The sequence below is a fragment of the Zootoca vivipara genome, chromosome 3 (genome assembly GCF_965207765.1).
Source record: "Zootoca vivipara chromosome 3, rZooViv2.hap1.1, whole genome shotgun sequence".
NCBI classification, from domain to species: domain Eukaryota; kingdom Metazoa; phylum Chordata; class Lepidosauria; order Squamata; family Lacertidae; genus Zootoca; species Zootoca vivipara.
Window position 1 is genome coordinate 55,684,711 of NC_142586.1, and position 22,047 is coordinate 55,706,757.

The 22,047-nt window shown below is 41.3% G+C and overlaps 1 protein-coding gene across 8 annotated transcripts in view; it reads left to right on the plus strand.

Annotated features, from left to right (window-relative positions):
- Positions 1–22,047, plus strand: part of LAMA2 (laminin subunit alpha 2) — a 372,327-nt gene that overhangs the window by 251,142 nt on the left and 99,138 nt on the right. For all 8 annotated transcript variants that reach the window (XM_035109029.3, XM_088666122.1, XM_088666125.1 and 5 more), the window contains 7 exons: positions 370–513; positions 6,006–6,185; positions 7,348–7,536; positions 7,631–7,764; positions 11,862–11,979; positions 17,943–18,077; positions 19,143–19,267. In XM_035109029.3, coding sequence (XP_034964920.3) covers positions 370–513; positions 6,006–6,185; positions 7,348–7,536; positions 7,631–7,764; positions 11,862–11,979; positions 17,943–18,077; positions 19,143–19,267 — 1,025 coding nt within the window. The remainder of the gene's footprint in view (positions 1–369; positions 514–6,005; positions 6,186–7,347; positions 7,537–7,630; positions 7,765–11,861; positions 11,980–17,942; positions 18,078–19,142; positions 19,268–22,047) is intronic.

Genomic DNA, 22,047 nt, shown 5'->3' on the forward strand with positions numbered 1-22,047 from the left:
TTTGGGTGTTTTGCACTGAGCTACAATTGACAGCGTGAACCAGATCTGTGTATCCCTGTGATGAGCCTTGCTGGATATTAACTTGTTCTGGGCCTGAACCATTATGATCTAGAACTCAGTTCTCATGCTTCCCAGTGGTACATGTTTAAATACAGGATAGCAGGCAAGTAAGTTTGTGAAGTTTTGTAAAATTGCAATGTATTCTGCAGACATCAGCATGTTTATCTCCAGATCTTCATACTACCGTTTGTCCAAGTCAATATGTATCTTAAAGAATCTTATTGTGATAACTACTTGCTATAAGAACCACGCAGTGTGCGAGTGTTTTGATGCTGTTGTCTCTAAAGTGTTTCCCTCTTTCTACAATAGGTTAATGTGGAGGGTGTCTACTGTGACAAGTGCAAACCTGGCAGGTTTGGACTCTCTGCCAGAAACCCACTTGGCTGCAGCAGCTGCTACTGCTTTGGCCTGACATCACAGTGCAGTGAGGCAAAGGGGCTGGTCCGCATGTGGGTGAGTAAGGCGCTGCTGAGCCATGTAATGCAATAATGTTGTTTCCTGCTGGTGTCTTTTAGTCCAAGACAGAGATGGAACTAGGAAGTGTAGGAAAACATTTAAGCAGTGTTTTTCATTGCACACTTATGAGAAATGGGTAGAAGACCATGTTCCAGTAGGCAATCAGGGTCAAAACATTCACAATAAGTGTCAGGCCTCAGAGCAAAGCTATTAAAACCCTGAAGAAAGGTGATGTAATCAACCGAGGACAACGGTTCCATGAGAAAACGTAGCACTTCAGAGCTTTGTTTTTCAAATGCAAAGCTCTGAGGAAAATCGGAGGTTTTCATTTCTACCTAGAATAATGGATTGCTAATATATTCAATTGAGGGACCCAGGTGGCACTGTGGTTAAACCACTGAGCCTAGGGCTTGCTGATCAGAAGGTTGGCGGTTCGAATCCCTGTGACGGGGTGAGCTCTCGTTGCTTAGTCCCAGCTCCTGCCAACCTAGCAGTTCTAAAGCACGTCAAAATGCAAGTAGATAAATAGGAACCGCTACAGCGGGAAGGTAAGCGGCGTTTCCATGTGCTGCTCTGGTTTGCCAGAAGCAGCTTTGTCATGCTGGCCACATGACCTGGAAGCTATACGCCGGCTCCCTCGGCCAATAATGCGAGATGAGCACGCAACCCCAGAGTCGGTCACGACTGGACCTAATGGTCAGGGGTCCCTTTACCTTTAATATATTCAATTAACAAGGGTTTTCCATGTCCACTTAAGCTCCAAAATACCAGGAAATTAAAACAAGTAAGAATCATACCTTTAACATACGTGTTCTTTAAGCAATATTGATATGGTATGGCATCCTATCTTGTACTTAGTTTCAGCTCCACCACTAACTTGGAGATGGATGGCTGTCAGTGGTAGAGTGGTGGCTGCAAATCCTGCAGAAAGAAGCACTGCTTCCCTTTAGGCATCGTTTGATCATGTGTTTTAAAAGTCAGGCTGTGTTTGCAAAGGAAGCAGGGTTTGCACCTGGGAGCTCAGATGGAACAAATCTCAGCAGGGCTTGCATCGGGTGCCAGATTTCTAAGTAGTGCTATCACCTAGCCAGTTACTATCTTCTAGCACTTGTATATATTATACATTTTGTCTTCTTTGTGTCCTTGAATATAACATTTTCTACCAGCCTCCCCCAACTTTGTGCCCTGCAAATGTTTTCGGCTGCAACTCCCATCAGCTCTAGCCAGCACTGCCAAATAATTTTGAAAACCCCTTCCAGTCCTTCAGGTGTTGACATACCTTCTTCAGTGGGATGTCCCTGGTGATCAAAATGTAGAAAAATTTCCTGTCTTAGGAACTGGCAAGTTTCTTCTGCTTTTAAGGCTGATTTCAGTATTAAGAAACATTTGCCAGTGCTTTGACAAAATGTATAATTTGCACAAAATGGGAATAATTGGCTAGTTAGAAGGATTTTGGGGCACTGTCGCATAATGCATGTCAATCAACAATGTGATTCTGTGGCTTAAAAAAAAAAAGCATTGAATTGTCATCACTAAACCAATGTATCCAATACAAAGGCACTTCTCCACTCACTGTAGCACAGGCACCCCCAAACTTCGGACCTCCAGATGTTTTGGACTACAATTCCCATCTTCCCCAACCACTGGTCCTGTTAGCGAGGGATCATGGGAGTTGTAGGCCAAAACATCTGGAAGGCCACAGTTTGGGGGTGCCTGCTGTAGCACTTAAGTCAGAAGAGGGGAGAAAAGAGAGAACAAATGGTGTACAGTTTGGTGCTATCGTTGCTGTTTCCCCCCACAGTTCTGGTGTCCACCTACATTGATCCTATGGACCCAAAGGTATCAACATGTTGACTAGCATAATCGCCATGTGTTTTATGGATGTCAGATGCACTGACTCAGCATGTCTGACTAGCATAAATTATAATGCAGTGTTGTTTAAATGTCATTTAGAACATTGTGTCCATTCCTGGGTACCACACTACCATGTGGCTTTTCATGCAGCATATCTATGTTGGTCCTTTCTGCTGGAAGGAGAACTGCCAGTGATACCATGTTGGGTGAAGCTGGAACCTCTAATGTGGCAGTGGTTCTGTCTCTCAGCTGGAGATGTCTCTTCCTGCTGACAGAAGCTAGCAGAGAGGGGATTATGTGTTAGTTTATCCCCATCAGCTGCAGTAAAAATCCACCTTTTAAGACTTTTGTTGTTGATAAAGCTAAAAAATATCCATGCAATCATTCAAAATATTTCAAATATTGTCAAATATTAAGATTTGGAAATAGGCAATTTCCTCTTTTAGCCTGAGAAACTGAGGGGCCATGTGAAGCATACCTTATTTGTCAGTCATGGAGATAAAGAAATATATTGGGGGGGTCACCTTTCCCTACTTTGCCCCTTCCTAGGCTACAGTTTTGTTTTTAAAAGGCAATGGAAGAAAGAGGGACAATGGAATTCCAAAAACATAAAATCATAGATGATGCAACTTCGGTAGCTTAATGGCTTTATCCACATTTTTCTTGACTGCACACAGAATGCAAAATCTGTAGGAAAAGATTTGGGACACTTATTATACCATTACCTTTGCACTATATGGAAATTTAAGCTTTTAAAATTCATGTTCCATCTTGCTTCCGTACTTATCAGAACCTTTCATAGAACTCACATCAAGATTTTCAAGTAGACTGAGTACTAGAGGGGGAGACAAAAAAAAAGGCCAGTATTGTGCTGTATGTGACAAGTTGTTGAAGAGTCCAAGCTGGTTCACACATGGATGTTCCATCAAGTGAAGACTGCACCATTAAGTGTTGGTTTGCACATGAATGAGCCATTTCAGATCAAACACCAGATACAGAACTTTCATATATCACTTAAACAAATGCCATCCTATTCAGTTAATTGGGGTTTAGCCACAAGTCACCATTTGTTGACTAATCAAGTGATGAAAAAGAAAGTGCAGTGCAGCACATGTATTTATCAACTGGCCCTCTGGCATTCCTTGAAAGGAGATACCTTTGATAGTGAATTATGCATTCCTCGAAAGGGAGACCTTTTATAGTCAGGTATGGTCCAATTTCATTTATCGATTGTGGCCTGGGAGGAGAATAAAAGTCAGTAAACATTACATATAGTATAGCCAAAGCAAACCTATGCATGTTGACTTTGAAGTAAGTCCAAGTGTGTTCAGCAGAGCTGAGTAAACATGCATAAGGATTGCCATTGTAGCAGAGGTGGGGCTTACTCCTGGGTAAATAGGCATAGGACTGAAGCCTAAGTTAATCAAAGCATCACCTCTCCTGCAACCACTCCCTTTGGAAGGTGCAGGTGCACCTGATTTAAAATTTCCCTAATGATCAATTATCCCTCTGTGAATTCTCATATCAAATGAGGCTTGCAGCTTCACGCTGCAGTCTCTTTCTTTCTGAACATTAAAAACTTGTAACTCTTCCCATCTATTTTAGAACAGATTGAGTGCAACTGGCAAAACCCTCTTATACACCGGTACCATGACACTGAGGCGTGCATTTCAAATACTTTGTGCATTAACCAGTTTCTTGCTGATTAGCATGTCTAATGCATGAGAACTGGGAACACCTCCAGAGTGAAATCAGACACTTCATTTTGGCATTAGCACTTCAAAGAAATGTGCTGTCATACTGCTACAGATACAGTAGAAAAATAATAATGTCAGTTCGGGGCCTCATCTCTTCTTCTTCTTTGCTAGACAGGAATTTTGTGAAGTTCCACAAAGAGACTGATGTTTTCAAGGATGGTTTTCTTTTCTTAATTTAATTGCCATATCTGCATCTTTAGCATCAGTGCAATTCTGTATAGTTTCAGATTCTCCCCTTGTACTTGTTTAGCATTCTACACAATTTCTCTTCGCACGTGAGAAATTAATTATTCTGATGTTCTTTCAGATTTATTTGATTTCTGTAAGTTTGTCTGGCATGTTTTTGCTGTTTGTTCAAAAAAAACCTACCTGTTTTATTTTTATTTTTAAAAACTTTTTCAAAATTAAAAAAAACTGGGTCAAGATGAGATTGAAAACTAAGAAATGTCACATGAGGTCTTGCACAAGCAATAGATTTTTAATGTGAAACCTGAGACTCTCCTAGGTTATATATAGGCTAAATGAGGTCTAATATCTACGGTACATTCATCCAACCCAGGCATTTTCTCTGACCTGTGCATCCCCATCAGTCAGAGCAATCCTACATTCACATTTCTCCAGGACCAAAGATTCAATACACCAAGTGGAATATTCACTATAGCCAATACTCAGCCTAGTAGGGAAGGAGAAATACAGTCAACCACAAAAGGAGTCTGGCTCCTGCATAGACTGACTATCCCTCTGCCCTTGACAACCACATTATAGGATTTAGTGTTAACATGCTCCTTCCCTGTGCTACCCAAATCCCAACCATGACTTCACTTGATTTCGTTGTCCCAATGGCTCTGTGCCTCTGACTAGGGTTGCCAGACTCAATAGAGGACAGGACTCCTGTGCCTTTAATTGCCCTGCTCTCTTTTGAGTCTGGAAACCTTAAAGAGAAACCAGCAGACCCTTTGCTTGGAAATTAAACAAAGGGTCTGCTGGTTTCTCTTTAAGGTTTCCAGACTCAAAAGAGAGCAGGGCAATTAAAGGCACAGGAGTCCTGTCCTCTATTGAGTCTGGCAACCCTACCTCTGACTCTTTTGTGGTGGTATCATATTTGGCATACCCCCAGGGCTTGTCCTAAATCCGATAGCCCCTTAAGTTGTTTAATAGGATTGTGCCCTGAAGTATGGAAAGCAGCAACAGTTGCTAAACTTACAGAATACATCTGGTGCAGAGATAGTAAACAAACCGTAGAGCACTATGAAAAGTTTGTTATGTTTAATTCACTTTTGCCTGAATGATACAAAGGTGAATGCCATTAACTATTTTAATACATACATACATATTTTATTTGTATGCTGCCTTTTCACATTTCAAACCATGCTCAAGGCAGTTAATAACATGAAAAGATACATAACTACAACATAACAAAAGTAGTCATAAACAATAAATCAAATATTAAAACATGCACAACCAAACTGTATTTCCATGTAAATCATAACAAGATCTAAAATACAGATGCAAAAAATCAACTGCAGCAATGCCTTCCTGCAACAAGCCAGCCCCATAACAACAACAATCTAGCCCAAGAGTCTGATCAGCTGCCTCAGCTTCTGCAGCTGGAGTCAGTCAGGGCCCTGTCCTCCCAGCCAGGTGGGGAAAGGCCTGCAAGGCAAGGAGCAGATCTTCCAGGACTCACAACCAAGATGGTCTGTAGGATGTCTCTGAGTATGTACTATTCAATGCTTTACTATGCATATTCCAGTGTATATTTTATTGTTATCTTGCTTGTTTAATAAAATATTTAAATCTTCAGATAATTCACAAATTAATATTGTTTGTCCAGAAAGAATAAAATATTGCATTTGTCTAATCTTTTAATTACTATAGTTGACTCTGAAGCCAGATCAAGTCATTCTTCCTCTTGTTGATGAAAATGTCAAGCAGCAAACTGTCCAAGGGATTATATACCAATATCCAGAGACAATTGCAAATATCGACTTGGTCACTCAAGAGTTACGCTCGGAACCATTTTACTGGAGACTTCCAAAACAGTTTGAAGGGCGGAAGGTAAAGGGAATGAATTCTTATTGGAGCTGATATTTTGCAGTTTTTACATTTTGTTTCCATAGGAAGGGTAAGATGAACTGAATAGTCACAATTGTTTGCCTGCTGGTCCTTGTGTAGCTAAATAGGCAGTCTTGGGAGAACCCCAAAATTTGCAAAAGTTCTTTAAAAGAATCTTCACGAAAAACTGTTGGGGAGAGCCCCCCCTTCCCACCCCCAAATAGCCAAATGAATCTTTCTGAACATTATTTTATTGTTTGTGCAGAAAGAACAACTCTCAACTAAGCTAGTATATATTGCATTTATAAAATAAAATAAAATAAAACTGGCAGAACTCTCCTTATTTGTTCTTCCCATCCCAGATAGAGGCAAGCTCCATTGGAATACTAGAAAAACACTGTTTAATAACATTTGCAGTTCAGGGTATGCTGAGGCACAGCCATCTGAGTACTGAGGAAATCATTACAATACAATACTCTTAAGTACAAAATTCTGTTCATAGCCTATAGCTATAGCTGACCTTGATCAATTTGGGATTATCCAGAAAGAAACACAGTCTCTTTCTAGCTGACCCTAACCCTCCAGCTATATTAAGATACAGAGCAGTGCACTTGGGAAGTGTAGTAGAAAAAGCTCCCACAACAGCCACCATGTTGGAATGTGCTTTAGGTTATCTTGAAGTAGGCTGCTGTGTTTTGCTTTGTTTCATTTCAAATTCTAGAGGGATTGATTTGTTAGCCTGTTACAGGAAAAATAAGAGTGTTTTGAAAAACAAGAAATTTGTTTTTCAAGTCACCATACAAAAATGGCTGAGACTGTTTCCTAAAATGGACATGGGGAATTGGGCTTCGTAGGTTCAGTTTAAGTCATTTTGTGGGTCTGTTATGTGGGGCACACAACACAGAAGTGAACTGGTTAGGTTTATGCTAACTGAAGAGCTCAAAAACATATTTTAAACATACTGGAAAGGTACATTCACCTACAGCTACATAATGTTTAGATCCACAAAATAATGCTTTCAGACCTTTAGTCTCATTGAAAAAAAGATACCGGTAATATTTTTTAAAATAATAATAATAATAATTAATAATAATAATAATAATAACAACTGCATATGGTGTTGGTTTCCAGTCAATGTTTATATGGTTTTTATTTTCTTTGTTAGTTGACAGCTTATGGGGGAAAGCTGAAATATGCAATCTTCTTTGAAGCACGAGAAGAGACTGGCTTTGCAACCTACAACCCCCAGGTCATAATCAGAGGTGGGCTTCCCACCCACACGCGAATTATTGTCAGGCACGTAGCTGCTCCTCTGAACGGTCAATTGACAAGACATGAGATAGAAATGACAGAGGTAATTTTTCAATCCAACCTGTTCAAGATGCTGTGTCACTGGCACTTTGGAAACAGTTAAATCATTTGAGGTGTTGATGTTGTTTCCCTTTCAGCATGAGTGGAAATATCACAGCGAGGACCCAAGGGTCAGTCAGACTGTGACCCGTGAGGACTTCATGGATGTTTTGTACAACATTCATTACATACTCATTAAGGCTACCCATGGCAGCTTCATGAGGCAAAGCAGGTAACCGTTTTGCATGATGCAATCAATATTTATAACCTCGGCATCTGTTATCAATCTCCAGGTAATTTCAAAGGGGATTCATTTTCACAAGGAAGGCACAAGCCACCAGCTGTTGCCCTCGGGTCCAGCTTCCATTTGGCCTGATTAAGTTAGTCTCTTCTAATGTACAGTCTCACACAGTATTACCTCCATCTTGCACCATTGGTGTCAGTAGGCTGAAGAGAACCTGTGTTGGACTAGGCCAATAAATTACCTTTTTTATATAAATCTCTATATGGCTTAAATGGCAGAACCTCTCATCCTTGAAATCAAGCACTGACAGCAACTATATTCAATAAAAGATAATCCAAGAGAATGAGGGAACACAACAACCCATTTAAAATCTGCTAACTAAAGAGTTGCCAGCCAGTAATTAATTGCAGAAAGTGGAAGAGGGTTAGATTTTGAGTAGTGGGACCAAATCCCTTCAGGGAATCACTATTAGTTAGCCAACATGGATGTCTCAGGGCCAGTACAGTGTAATAGTGTGTCATTTTTAAGACCCAGGTGCCCATTTTCAACTCCTCACTCAGCCATGATATTCAGTGGCTAGCCTTGCATTAGTCCAGGGATAGACTAGGTAGGAGAATTAAAAGAATTGTTCACATTACAAAGTCAATTTATTGTGACCACTTAGGCTGCAGTTCTCCACACACTTTCTCTAAAGCCCCAATGCTGGGAATTCAAATTAGGGACTGCAGCACCTGTAGTCCCTGGATCCTCAGGAAGCCAGGCAAGCTAGGCTTCTCCTATGCCTGTTTTAGGGCGAAAGGTGCCCAGTAGGTTGCCTGAAAAGAATCACATGACCTTCCAGCTTGAAGAGAATCAGCTGACTCCCCACACCAATCAGGACACCAAGCCCATTGAAGCCAGCTTATCGGTTTGAGTTTGCTTACTGTGTTTACCGTGAGGGCCCTGACTACGCTTTTGCTAGCTTCCCCTGATTTCTGTTTTGCATCTGCTTCTGGACCCTTTAACTCTCTATTGCTGCCTTGGAAGTCAGTGTTCTGACCTGTTATGATTCTGCACTTGCCTCTGTGTTTTTCTTTCTTCCTTCCCATCTGCCATATCTAGTACTACCACCACCACCCCACACCTACAACCATGTCTTATTGATACTGGGACCTTTGATCCTTCCCTTCCTAATCCAGTGTCTTACTACATGCCTATCTATGATCGTGTCTGTTTCCTTTCTGATCCTCATTTATCTGCCCTTGAACTAAATCCCAGCTACAACTATCCCAGGGCTAAACCAAGGCATAGCGCTTGTCTCGACGTAAACCCAACTGAGCACTATGAGTGTCTGTGTGAGTGTGCATCATAATAAACTGCACTGCAGAACATGTCAGTTTCCCGGTTGCTCTAAATTTTAACAAATGACCGAGTTCTGCAGATCAGCCACCGACTCACTGCTCACACACATTTTCCAGTTCATAGAAGAGGAGCCGTAATGTTACTGGAGTTTGCTGCTCACATGAGTTGCTTGATTGCTTGAGCAGTTGTTCTCTAGCTATTGATCATAGGAACCAACTCAATGGGAAATATCGATGCAAGTTGCTCTTGGGTGACTTGAATACCCTACCTTTATGGAATACTGGTACTCCTATCTCTTGTAAATTTGGTATTTTTATTGAAATGATTCTATGACCAAAACAATCATTTTGTTGGGGGCAGGGGTTGCGTAATGCACCTTGCTGATTATTCACAAAGTCATTTAGTTTTTCATAGTGTATTTAAGAGTATACAATTGTTCACTACTTTTTGCCAACACTATCTTCAATTTAATCATTTTGGACAATTCTTTTCTGAGGGTAAGGCATAAGAAAAAGGGGTCCAAAATACTGCTCTGAAACATTGGGGGGCGCCAATCACAGTTATAGAAGGGGGGAAATTCACTGCATCTTCCTTGCCCCGACAGATGCTGCAAACTCCATCCCAATGCAAAGCAAGTGCTCTCTAGTTTCTTGCCTCTTACTTGCCCCTACCAGAAGGCTGGTAGTTTAGCAGCGCATCAAGAAGTTTGCAGATCCAGCGGCACTATGTACCTATGATTCCAAACTGCAAAGGGTACAGGGCATACCAGGGGCAAGGAGAATTGGGGCAGCTAAGAGGGCCATTATTAGATTCAGTGAAGTCAGACTTTTCCTATGAGTCTTTGGGAACTGATTCCTTAATTATGGCACGTATTTTAAAAAGGGGAGTTGTCTGACATGTTTGCAAATGCAGCACTGCAGATCACCAAGACATTGCAGCAAAATAATATAGAGAAACCTTACACTGACAGTAGGTTCAAGTGTAAAAATAGTTTAATTCCAGTGGTAACTCTATATTAGCTATGTAATTTAGCCACAACGCTAATCGTGTTTCTGCATCAAAGTGACGCTATTACAGCAAGTGATTCAGAAGCTGCCATTAGAAAACCTAAAGCCAAACATTTTTCTCCTGCTGTGTTAATTTGGTTGTTCCCGGATTCAGATTTACTGCTCAAAATGGAAACATTTCTTACATTATGTGGCTGTTTTCCTTTTTCAAGAAAAGTGGACAAGGACACTCTATTTACTTGAACTGGAACTGTTTGCTCCATTTTAGTCTTTTTTCGGAAATCCTAATATAAACTGGGTATCTGTGTTAAAAATTCATTAAGTGGACTCTAGGCAGCAGCCAACCCTCCCTTGCCATAAGCTTTCTAACACACTACAGGTGATTTGTTTTTGTTTTGGAACGCAAGTACAGTAGAACCTCGGTTTATGAACACCTTGGTTTATGAATTTTCGGTTTATGAACGCCGCGGACCCATCTGGAACGGATTAATTCACTTTCCATTACTTTTAATGGGAAAGTTCGCTTCAGTTTATGAACGCTTCAGTTTATGAACAGACTTCCGGAACCAATTACACCCATGTTTCAGTTTATGAACGCTTCAGTTTAAGTACTCTGCGGACCCGTCTGGAACGGATTAATCCACCTTCCGTTACTTTCAATGGAAAAGTTCGCTTCAGTTTATGAACGGTTACTCCGCGGACCGTCTGGAACGGATTAATCCACTTTCCATTACTTTCAATGGGAAAGTTCGCTTCAGTTTATGAACGCTTCAGTTTATGAACAGACTTCCGGAACCAATTGTGTTCATAAACCGAGGTACCACTGTATGGAGTTAGCTGCTTTCTGTTTTAGCTGCTTCTGTCTCTTAGCACTCTGTTTTCATGGCACATGAACCAATTCTACTGGCTCCAAAATGGCAACATTCTTTGTAACAAAACTACAGAAATTGCTAGGTAAGTCACCAGTCAGGCACTGAATGTGTAGGAACCCCCCCCCCCATTTATTTTCTTATCTTTCTATGACTTCCAAAGTGTTCTCTGTGGTATAAACATCCACCACATCTCTTCTGCCCCACTGCCTCCCCACTCCTGCTTTAAACCCATGCATATTCATACACGCACGTGTGTGTGTGTGTGTGTGTGTGTGTGTGTGTGCACCACACATACATGCACGTCAGCATCCTTCATAAAGAAGGTATAATCTAATGAGGTGAGGTGGAGAAGACTCAGCAATGTGTTTGCTATCTCTAAAAAAAGGGGGGGGAACCTTACATGGCATGATAAGTGTGTTGGAGCATCTGTTTGAGGTTCTTCATGATATTCTGACAAAATATTAGATTCTGGCTGCAGATCTTAAAAAACAGTCTTGGAAAGGCAAGTCGGCATTGTCTTTGAAGTGTGTTGCACATCCTGTAAGTTCCATTTTGTTTGCCGAGCTCTGTTATTTTGGCTCTAAAATTAAAACAAAACAATACTGAAGGTGAATGCGCAAGTATACTTTACATTAGTTCCCTTGGTGTAGACTAATCGTAGCTATAAATGACGTTAAAAATGGTGCTAGCTTTGATCTTCCTTGGAGGCAGACAAAAAATAAATGGGTTTTTTTTTCTTATATGAAGGATGCCAAGAGGCTGAGGAAAAAGTAGCTATATTCAATTTTGTGTATCAACTAAAGCCAAATCAATGCTGAAGAGATTCATTAGCTAGTTTTAATTTTTTTCTCCACCCTTCTGCCAGAATTTCTGAGATCTCCATGGAAGTTGCAGAGGAAGGAAATGTGTCGGGAAGGACACCTCGTGCACAACTGATTGAGAAATGCGAGTGCCCTTTGGGTTATTTTGGCTTGTCTTGTGAGGTAGAGTAACTCTTTCACTATGTGTCTATACTGTATCCACTTTATCAGTAGTGATGAGATGAAAGGTTTCCACCATTCCAGGGGCAACACAACTATAGGGGGATCTGGGTGCCTGAACACACACACAAAAATTGTTGTGGGTGCTCAGCACCCACACCGCAGGGCCCCCACACAACGTCTGAGGTCTCGCAAGGCCTTGGACATGCTGTCCAAAGCCTTTTGAGACCTCTGAACCTGGCTTCCGGTTCCACCGGAAGTCAGGTTCCAAGACCAGAGGTTGCACGTGATTTCATGACGCCATGACGTTACACGCACTGGGCGCCCATAACCTGGGGCCCAAGTCAGCTCCCATGCGGCATACCATTCCTTTATGAAAGGAGTGGGAAACATGTAGCCCTATGGATGTTGTTGGACTCCAACTCCCATCAGCCCCTGTCAGCATGGCCAGAGGTAATGGATGATGAGGGCTGTGGTCCAACATAATTTGAGCACAGGTTCCCCATCCCTGTTAGTGTTCCTTCCAGTTTCGCCCTGTGTTCTTATTTTCCTGAATTCCAGTTTAACTTGGTGAAGTTCCAGAATTTGTTCCAGAACTGGAGCTTACACAGTGTGTTACAGTTTTCTGTTCCTTCAGCTCATCTGTATCTTCCTCTGCCCCTTTATATTCTGTGCATCAGGACCATGAAAATAATATTGATACAGTCATACATACAGTTCTATCAAAGCACGGTGTGCCGTGGAGTGGAGTGGAGTGGAGTGGGGCGTTATAAATGCACACACTTTCAGAGGTGCACTGACACGGAACTCTCCCCCCCCCAATTTTAATATAGAATACCTGCTTCCATCTGCAGCTTGGGGGGGACATTATTTTGATTGAAAAAGGGCACAGAGTATTAACACACACATATATACCCTGTGCTCTGCACCCAATCCCATTTACCCCTACATCCCTATGGCTGGTTTTAACCTTTAGAGAAGTGTCAGGATATTTGATCATGCCTGTACCTATATGACATCCAGTTTGGACTCTGAATAGACCCATTGAAGTTACTCCCATCCACTGATTTCCATAGGCCTACTCTGGGTATAACTAAATTGGATTTGACCCATGACGCTAGATTAAATTGGATTTGGTCTAATTCTACCAGGTGATCCTTATGTTCTAGTGAATCTGCTGTCACAATTCCAGACCAATGGTATTTTCATAATGTGCAGCAGGAGGCAATCCAGACAGAACTTTGAGGATTTAATTAGGTTAATAAGAGGGTGCTCTAGTAAAATGGGTGAGTGCTCAATAAATGGGTGGGTCAATAAATTGGAGTGGATATAAACAAAACTGGACTGGGCTGTAAAGGCTATGCTAAGCAGTCATCGAGCATACTCTCAGTACGCCAACTTTGTATTACAGTTCTTTGTGATTTTGCTTTTCTGCTTTTAGAAAAAAACTTTTCCGTTGAGATTGGCACTTGTGTTCTTTAATTTTGTTATTAGTTGTATACATAATGTGCATATCAAAGTTGTTATAATGGAATTTAAAGATGACAGCAACTTGAAAACCTTTACACCTTACATCACAAATACAATTGTGGTTGTTGTTGTTTTAAAAAAACAAATACGCTATGTGCACCTTATCAACTGAGAAATATTATTATATGCTCAGGTTATTCATATTTTGCTCACATTTTCCTCTCTGAAATTATTTCACAGAGGAATATAAATAGCATATCAGATGAAACGGGAAAGATTTTATTGTTATTCAAAGACCTGTCATATTGGTTATTTATTCATATCTGGTGCCAAGGGTATAATTTCTAAAGTTACTGGCACTTTTAAAACATTCGTTTATGGTGCTTGTTTTTGATAACTACAGTTCACAGAATTCAGGAATATATAGTGAAGAACAAAATCATCATGCATTATTATTCATCTAAATTAGAATTTCCCCCAAACTTTGATGATGCCAAATGAACAGCAGGTATGTTCAGTTGGCAGCTTTAACATTCCAAATCTTCCAAATCCAAAATGAATGTAAAAGATCTTAAATGATGTGCTGAATCCTTTAAAAGAAATGTGTTGTCTCCAGACTTGGACATGCTGAAAGTAGGTCCATTGAAATCAACGAGACTTAAGTTAATGGAGGGAATGTGAATTGAAACTCCTTCCACCAGCCTAAGGGCCAAAAACATGTGATGTTAGTCATGTAGCTGCTCCTTTCAGTGTGGGGTAGTTTATTTGACAAATGCCTGGGGCACAAGCTTTAATCAGGATCTCGGTGTGTGGGGTTAAGGGACCTTGAATGCTTTCCCCACCCCTGTTGTGGACATGATATAAACAGGATTTATTTTTTTTTGACATTGCAGAATATAGGTGCAGGGGACCTAATGTGGATGCAGCCAAGAGTGGAGGACAAAGGGTTAAAAAACTAGCCCACCACCACAGAGTCCCAATCCGATGCTGCAGGCAGCCAGGCAGCCAGGAAGGCTCCTTGCAGATCTTTGTGATCTATGTAGTTTGGCCCCAAGTCTGCTGGAAATAGTTTTTCAGTGCATGTACTCTGTCCTGAAATGGCTCAGGAATGCAGTAGAAGTGTATCCATTAGACTTCTGTCACACTTTAGACTGCATGTCCATTTTAACCTTTATAATGATTCTACTGTAGTTCTTTTTGACAAATGCATCCTGAACTATAGTGTTCTACAGGAATAGAAATAATGTAGAAAGCCCATAGTACTTGTGGAGGGCTTATAGTATATTTTTCACTGACCGTATGAGCTGGACCATTTGTGTTTTGTAATTTGTATGAGGAACATACATCCCAGCTATTCAAATAATAGCTGAACCATCACTTTCACCAACCTGCCATGTTTCAGAGAAGCTGTCTCCCCCCTTTTAACGAGCACGGCTATTTCTTCATTTGTTTTGTTTTTTAAAGTAAGAATAGATTATTATTTTTTTGTAAAAGTTGCAAAACTGCTGCAGGAGGGATAGAGGTGTGCTGGTGTTAGTTTATGAGGTGGTTCCATGGAAGATTGCTAGCTCCTTCACTGCTAAGTGAACCTGACAGCCTTACCTGTGTTGCCACCATGTTGTGTTAAAGATATGTGGGCTACTACTTAGGTTGTGGGAAGGGATCATTTTCCACTCTGCCCTGTATTCCTTGCACACAGCACTGTCTCTGTTCTACTGCAGCTCATCTTCTTCCAAAAACTAGGTTATTATTCTTGCTATCTGCTGTAGTGAAATTATGTAATTTATGTAATTATATAACTTACATAATGATGATGTCATTACATTACTCCACCCCATTCATTTCAGTGCAGAGGTGTCACAGTGTAAATTAGGGGGAAAGGTATAATCAATAATGCATCGTTTGCGGAATGAAAGCAACTAAAACAATGAATACAGATCTTATTCACTGCATTGATTTCCTTTCCAGACACGGGACAAAGAAACTAACATCAGCAACTTCTGTTCCCGTTTCCATTTTTGTCTGAACTCTCCAACATCCTTAGTTGCTACTTCAGCAAAACTATGCAGGTGTATGTGTGCTGAGTGAGTTTCAGTAACTAGGCAGGCCACTGAGGCTATCTTTTCCCAACTCTGCCTTCTGCTAGCAGTGCAGCAGCCATAGTTCTGAGTTAGCAGCTGCCATGTCTCTGGCACCGTCTCATGATACTGTAACCAGGAGTATCTGAAGAAGTGTGCATGCACACGAAAGCTCATACCAAAATAAAAACTTAGTTGGTCTTTAAGGTGCTACTGAAGGAATTTTTCTATTTTACCAGGAGTGCATGTTTACTCAGAAACAAGTCCCATTGTATTCAGTCATTCTGAATGAGGATTAGTTCATAGCATTGGAAACTTAATGTTCCAATCAATCCTGGTGCTGTGAAAATGCTAAGCTGTAAACCTAAACCGAGAATAACTGAAACAAAGTATTGGGAAAGCTCAAAGGTGAAGGCCCTCTAAGTGTGATGAGTCTCAAGGCACAACCAGCAACATAGGAACAAAGGAAGCTGTTTGTGAGGCACACCACTGGTTCTCCTGACTTAGCAGTGGCTATTCGGGGGTTTCAAGCAGGGGAAATTCCCAGCACTATCTAGAGAAGGCAGGGATTGAACCTGTGACATTCTGCACACAAGGCAGGTGCACTATCACTGAGCTTTTGCCCTTGCCCTAATATTAGTTCCTGTCCAGCTTTGAGTCAGACCACTGGTCCATCTAGCTCAGTATTCTGTATATCAGGGGAGGCAAACCTGCAGCCATCTAGATCAGGCATCCCCAAACTTCGGCCCTCCAGATGTTTTGGACTACAATTCCCATCTTCCACGACCAATGGTCCTGTTAGCTAGGGATCATGGGAGTTGTAGGCCAAAACATCTGGAGGGCCGCAGTTTGGGGATGCCTGATCTAGATGTTGCTTGGTTACAACTCCCATGATGTCTGAGCTATAACCATGCTGTTTAGAGGATCCAGAAGTATCTGGAGGGCCTCAGCTTCCCCGTGTCTGATCTATATTGTCCAGCAGCAGCTCTTTGAGGTTTCAGACAGTGTCCTCCTGCCGCCAATCCTGCCTGGAGATGCTGGGATTGAACCTCTGTTTTCATAGCATGTACTGAGCCAAGGCTCTTCCCTAACCTTAATTGTTGATTTTCAAATTCTGTACTTCTCAGAAGAGCTATAGATGCATTATAACACTACCATTGTTGTTATCATCATTATTTACTGTTGCTATTTTTATTTTATAAAGCAGTTCTGTAGAACTCTGAAAAGGCAAACTATGTCCACAGGTTTACAATCTGGTTAAAGATGAGAGGTGCATTAGGGAATAATAGGAAAGAAAGGAGGGTCAGAAGATGCAGGGTTGCCTCTCTTTTTTTGCATCTGTCATCCTTGATGGGAATTTTCAGCATGCTTACTGATTTTTACTGCTGGGTGAAGAAAATGTACAAGACCTAGATAAATTTTATTTCAAGGACTAATGGTCTCAGGCCGTGGTAGCATTTTTATTCTCCTGAATTCTTTATTTTTATGGTCTTTAAATTATACGAGTATAAATAATGTAGCCATGAAGACATATTTTGCTGAGTATCACTGGGCATTAGCTTGTTATCTATCAGCCTGTGTGTAGGCAGATATTAGCTTGTCATCTCAGAAAAACACAGCAAGGACAACATGAATACAGAGTACTTTTGCTCACTTTGTACAGCCAGTGTGTGTATACAGAGAGGGAGTTCTCTTTCTTAGGAAATAGATCTAGTTACAGGAAGGTAGCCATGTTGGTTTGCCAAAGTCGAAACAAAATTTAAAAAATCCCTCCCAGTAGCACCTTAGAGACCAACTAAGTTTGTCATTGGTATGAACTTTCGTGTGCATGCACACTTCTTCAGATACACTGAAACAGAATTCACCAGACCCTTATATATAGTGAGAAGGTGGCGAGGGGTATTACTCAGAAGTGTGGTGGGAATGCCAATCGCCCATTTCCACCACCCTTTTGAGTAATACACTTCCCCACCCTCTCACTATATATAAGGGTCTGGTGACTTCTGTTTCAGTGGGCATGCACACGAAAGCTCATACCAATGACCAACTTAGTTGGTCTCTAAGGTGCTACTGGAAGGGATTTTTTTTATTTAGGAAATAGAGGAAGAGATACATGATGTACAAGGAGGGAGCATCTAAATGAAAGGTTTCTCTAGCTGTAATATGAAAAGCCTAGTAGTGTTGCTTTGCAACCCAAGGGATCTGGCAGCAGAGTTTTCAATTAGGATTGGTTCTGTTACTTCTAAAGTGTAGTGTGCATTGTTTGTAAAACAGCTTGAAGCATGCTGTTGGAATGATGAAGAGCAGGTCGCCTGTCAAAGCTAGTGGGAATGGAGATGTGTTTGCAGTCTTATCCAATCCTTCCTATTCAAGCCACAATATAATGGCATTTGGTTTCCTCGCTGTGTTTTCTTGCAGACATGCTCCCCAGGTTTCTATAGACTTCTTTCTACATCTGCTGGCAGAAGACCAGGACCGGCGTTTGGTGCCTGTGTTCCGTGTCAGTGCCATGGCCATAGTGACATGTGTGATCCTGAAACCTCCATATGTCAGGTACAACGATTCTGCTTTGCGTATACTGTTTATCAAATAATTTTGTCTTTGTGCTGAGTTCTTTTGCACCATAACAAAACAGCCATGGACCTTTTTAAAACAAACAAACAAATAAATAAATATGTTGTGCTATATATACACACCAGAGTTTGCAATGGAAAATAAAGTATGAACTACAAACACAAACAGCCGTATGCTGCAGAAACACAACTGGCCACATCTCATTGGCACATGTCTGGAATGTCTTCTACATCACTTTACCTACCAACATGATTGCCACACAAGCTGTGGACCAAACCAAATAGGGCCAATTCTACCTTTATTTTTTATTTCTTTGTGCTCGGGTAGCCCATAGGGAACTAGCTGAGAAAAGAAACCCAAAAAGAGATGATTACAGGAAAGAGTATGGACCAACTTAATAGAAAAACTTCATGTAGTTGGTAGGTGTATTTCTGGGAGAGTTGGGTGAGCAGATTAAGTAATGTGGGGAGAAGACAAGAGATTTGTATGCCGGGTTTGTTTTCAAATATCTAGCCAGAACTCGGGTGATCTTCACTAGATCTCTGGAGCCAATGCAATTAGAGATGGATGAGCTCACCAGAGCTCCCATTGAATTATCTTGGAAATGATCCTAGTTCTTCAAATATAAACAAATAAATCAGAAAATCTTGAAATGTTTCCTACACCAAACCGAAACCTGGAGAATTGACCAAGCATAGGGTTTCAACTTTCTAATTCTGTCCTTATTTAATGTAATGGTGGGGGGGGGGGTTAACACTGTCCCATTAAAGAGGCAGAATTAAAGACTGCAGAGCAAAAGGGAAAGCTTGGAAGGGAACCCCCAGCTGATGGCCCATGTGGTGTTGTCTTCCCTTCTGTCCCTTATTCACCTCCCCCTCACCCAACACCATTCTGCTTCACTTCATTTTAATGGAGTGAGAAACACAACGCTGGATTAAACAAACCTTAGGTCTATTCCAACCAATGTGTTATTATGTAATGGTGGTAACGAACAAAAATGTTTTCAAACTGATTATTGAAAATTGTGGTCTCTCTGTTTCGCAGAACTGCCGTCACAACACTAGTGGCAACCACTGTGAAAGGTGTGCCCATGGGTTCTATGGGATTGTTAGAGGATCACCTAATGACTGCCAGCCTTGCGCATGCCCACTGACTGTTTCAAGCAACAAGTAAGCCTGTGTTACAAATCTGCCTTAGCTTTAGCCTAGATCTCCCTCGGGGTTCTCCTGGGTCAGTTGTCAGTGATTAGAAAGAATGGTGCATGGGGTCACAATGAATAGTGACTGAACCACCTCTGCTGAATTGTCTTGCTTCAGAAATTGCTTCCTGGCTAATTAGCTATGTAGAAATCCATAAAGGGTGGAAAATGTAATAGTCAACGGATAATGAATGAGCATTATAAAAATTATTCTCACAAGTGAAGCTAGAACGGAGCTTTCAAGTTCAATATAATCACAAGGGAGCCATGGAGAGACTTATGCTCATATTTTGAGCTGCCATAAAAGCGTTACAGTACCTCGCTCTGGGCTTTGTAATTTATCGAGTTCTTATTTAATGTTATGTTGGTTTGGGACAACTTGTGAACGATCAGATAATTTAAAGGAGATACTATCATGCTGAATCCATTTGGTAGGGTATGTTATGCTAATGACCTTTCCATCCCATTATTCTTCTGCAAATGTGACTTAAAATGTTATTAATTTTATGCTGAGGGGTCTCTTCTTTTTCTCATTGTCCTTTATGCTGTATCTGATTGTTTATCTAAAAGACTTGTGCTATATTGATTTCAGGCTTTAGCAATACTCAACATTTCTTTGCATCCTTTGAAGATGCTGCCTGTTCTTTAACACAATGACCAACAGTTGCATTCATGACAGAGAGCCATCAAACCTCTGTTTAAAAATCTCCAAGGAAGGAGAGTCCATCACTTTCCAAGGGAGTCTGTTCGTTCTACTGTCAAACAGATCTCACCATCAGAAAGTTCTTCCTGATATTTAGTTGGAGCTTGTTGATATATCTCTTAAATTTTGGTGCTCAGAACTGAACACAGTACTCCAGGTGTGGTCTGACCAAGGCAGAATTGAGTGTCACTATGACTTCCATTGTTTTGGACACTATACTTCTGTTGATGCAGTCTAGAATAGCATTAGCTTTTTGTGCTGCTGCATCACACTGTTGATTCATGTTCAGCTTGTGGTCAGTGGTGGAGCTTCATGCTCGGGCATGGGGGGTGGAGAGCAGGCGGGGGCGGGGCTGGTGCACATCCTGGGGTGGGGTGCGCCACCTGTAGGGGCGGGGCATGCGACAATGGCACCCTGACAGGATTGTGCTGCCAAGAGCGGTGTGCTCCCCCCACACTCCTCTTCCTCCACCAGTGCTTGTGGTCTACTAAGATCTTTTCCCCATGTACTACAGTGGTACCTCTGGTTAAGAACTTAATTCGTTCCGGAGGTCCGTTCTTGACCTGAAACTGTTCTTAACCTGAAGCACCATTTTAGCTAATGGGGCCTCTTGCTGCCACCGCGCTGCCAGAGCACGATTTCTGTTCTCACCCTGAAGCAAAGTTCTTTAACCTGAGGTACTATTTCTGGGTTAGCGGAGTTTGTAACCTGAAGCGTTTGTAACCCGAGGTACCACTGTACTGGCAATCCGGGTGTCCCCCATCTTAGATTTGTACAGCTGATTCTTCCTGCCTAAGTGTAAAATCTGACATTTGTCCCTTTTGAAATTCATTTTGTTAGTTTGGACCCAATTCTCCAATCTGTTCAGGTCATCTTGCATCCTGACTCTGTCTTCTACAGCATTGGCTACCCCATCCCAGTTTGGCGTCATCTGCAAATCTGATGAGCATCCCCTCAATCCCTTCAGCCAAGTTGTTTATGAAAACAACAAACGTTGTGTTTATTGAGCCACAGTGGGCCCAGGACAGAACCCTTACAAGGGTTATTGTAAGGACTATAAGTAGATAAGGCATGTGAAATGCTTCAAACATGCACAATGTTCTTATTAAAACCAGTTTTCTTCATAAGTCTCTATCAGTTGGAATGAAAGTATCCTAGCTAGCTAGACTGCGGATTGTTGAACATATCTAATTGTTTATGAAGCAAGGCAGAATACTAAGCTTTGAGTATATTGCTCTTCTACTTTTGCTTCACTGCAGAGGCCACAGTACTAAGAGTCAGTAGGAGTTTAAGTCTTTAAATTTTTAACATGTTTTCCTGTTTCTTTATTCAGCATTCAGTTTCAAATGTGATGAGCTGGTGTGGGCATAGGGGGAGGGGAATCTCGAGACTGTGACTTGCTTGGCGGGTCTGTTTTCACTGAGTTGAAAATGTGTTGGATAATGAGTTTGTGAGTAGATCAATTTGTTTACATTTTTTGCAAAGGTGTAATTTTATTACTCATTCAAGCACTATTGATTTAATGCATTATAAGCATGTTAGAGAAGGATGCTGACTGTACTACAGTATAGCTAAGGGGAAGTTTTTGTCTGGGGCTCCAGCTGCCACAGTGCTTTTTTAGCATTAATCTGGCTCAGCAAGTGTTGCACAGGTAGTTGCAAATGTTGTGGCACCTGCTTCCGTCAATGCTTTTCCTCTTCTCCCATTTGATGCATGTTCTACAAACCCTGGGCATATCAGCTTAACATTTCCAACAATTCCACATGCTCCTCGGGGCTTTAAAGTCTGCACGGAGGTTGAATATCATGTCACAAAATTCTTACAACAACCTTGCTTAGCTGGTAAAACAGGCGAAGTACCAAATTGAAGTGTGGCCTATTGATTTCAATTGGGTTCCTCCCAGGAGTAGGAATAGGATTGTAGCCTTGAAACAATTAAGTGGTAAGAGCAGATTCTGTAAGCGGAAAGGCTGAAGCATTTGGATAGTTTTATTATTTTGGGGGTGGGTGGGGGTGGAGATGTTGAACAGTTCAATCTTAACTGCATAA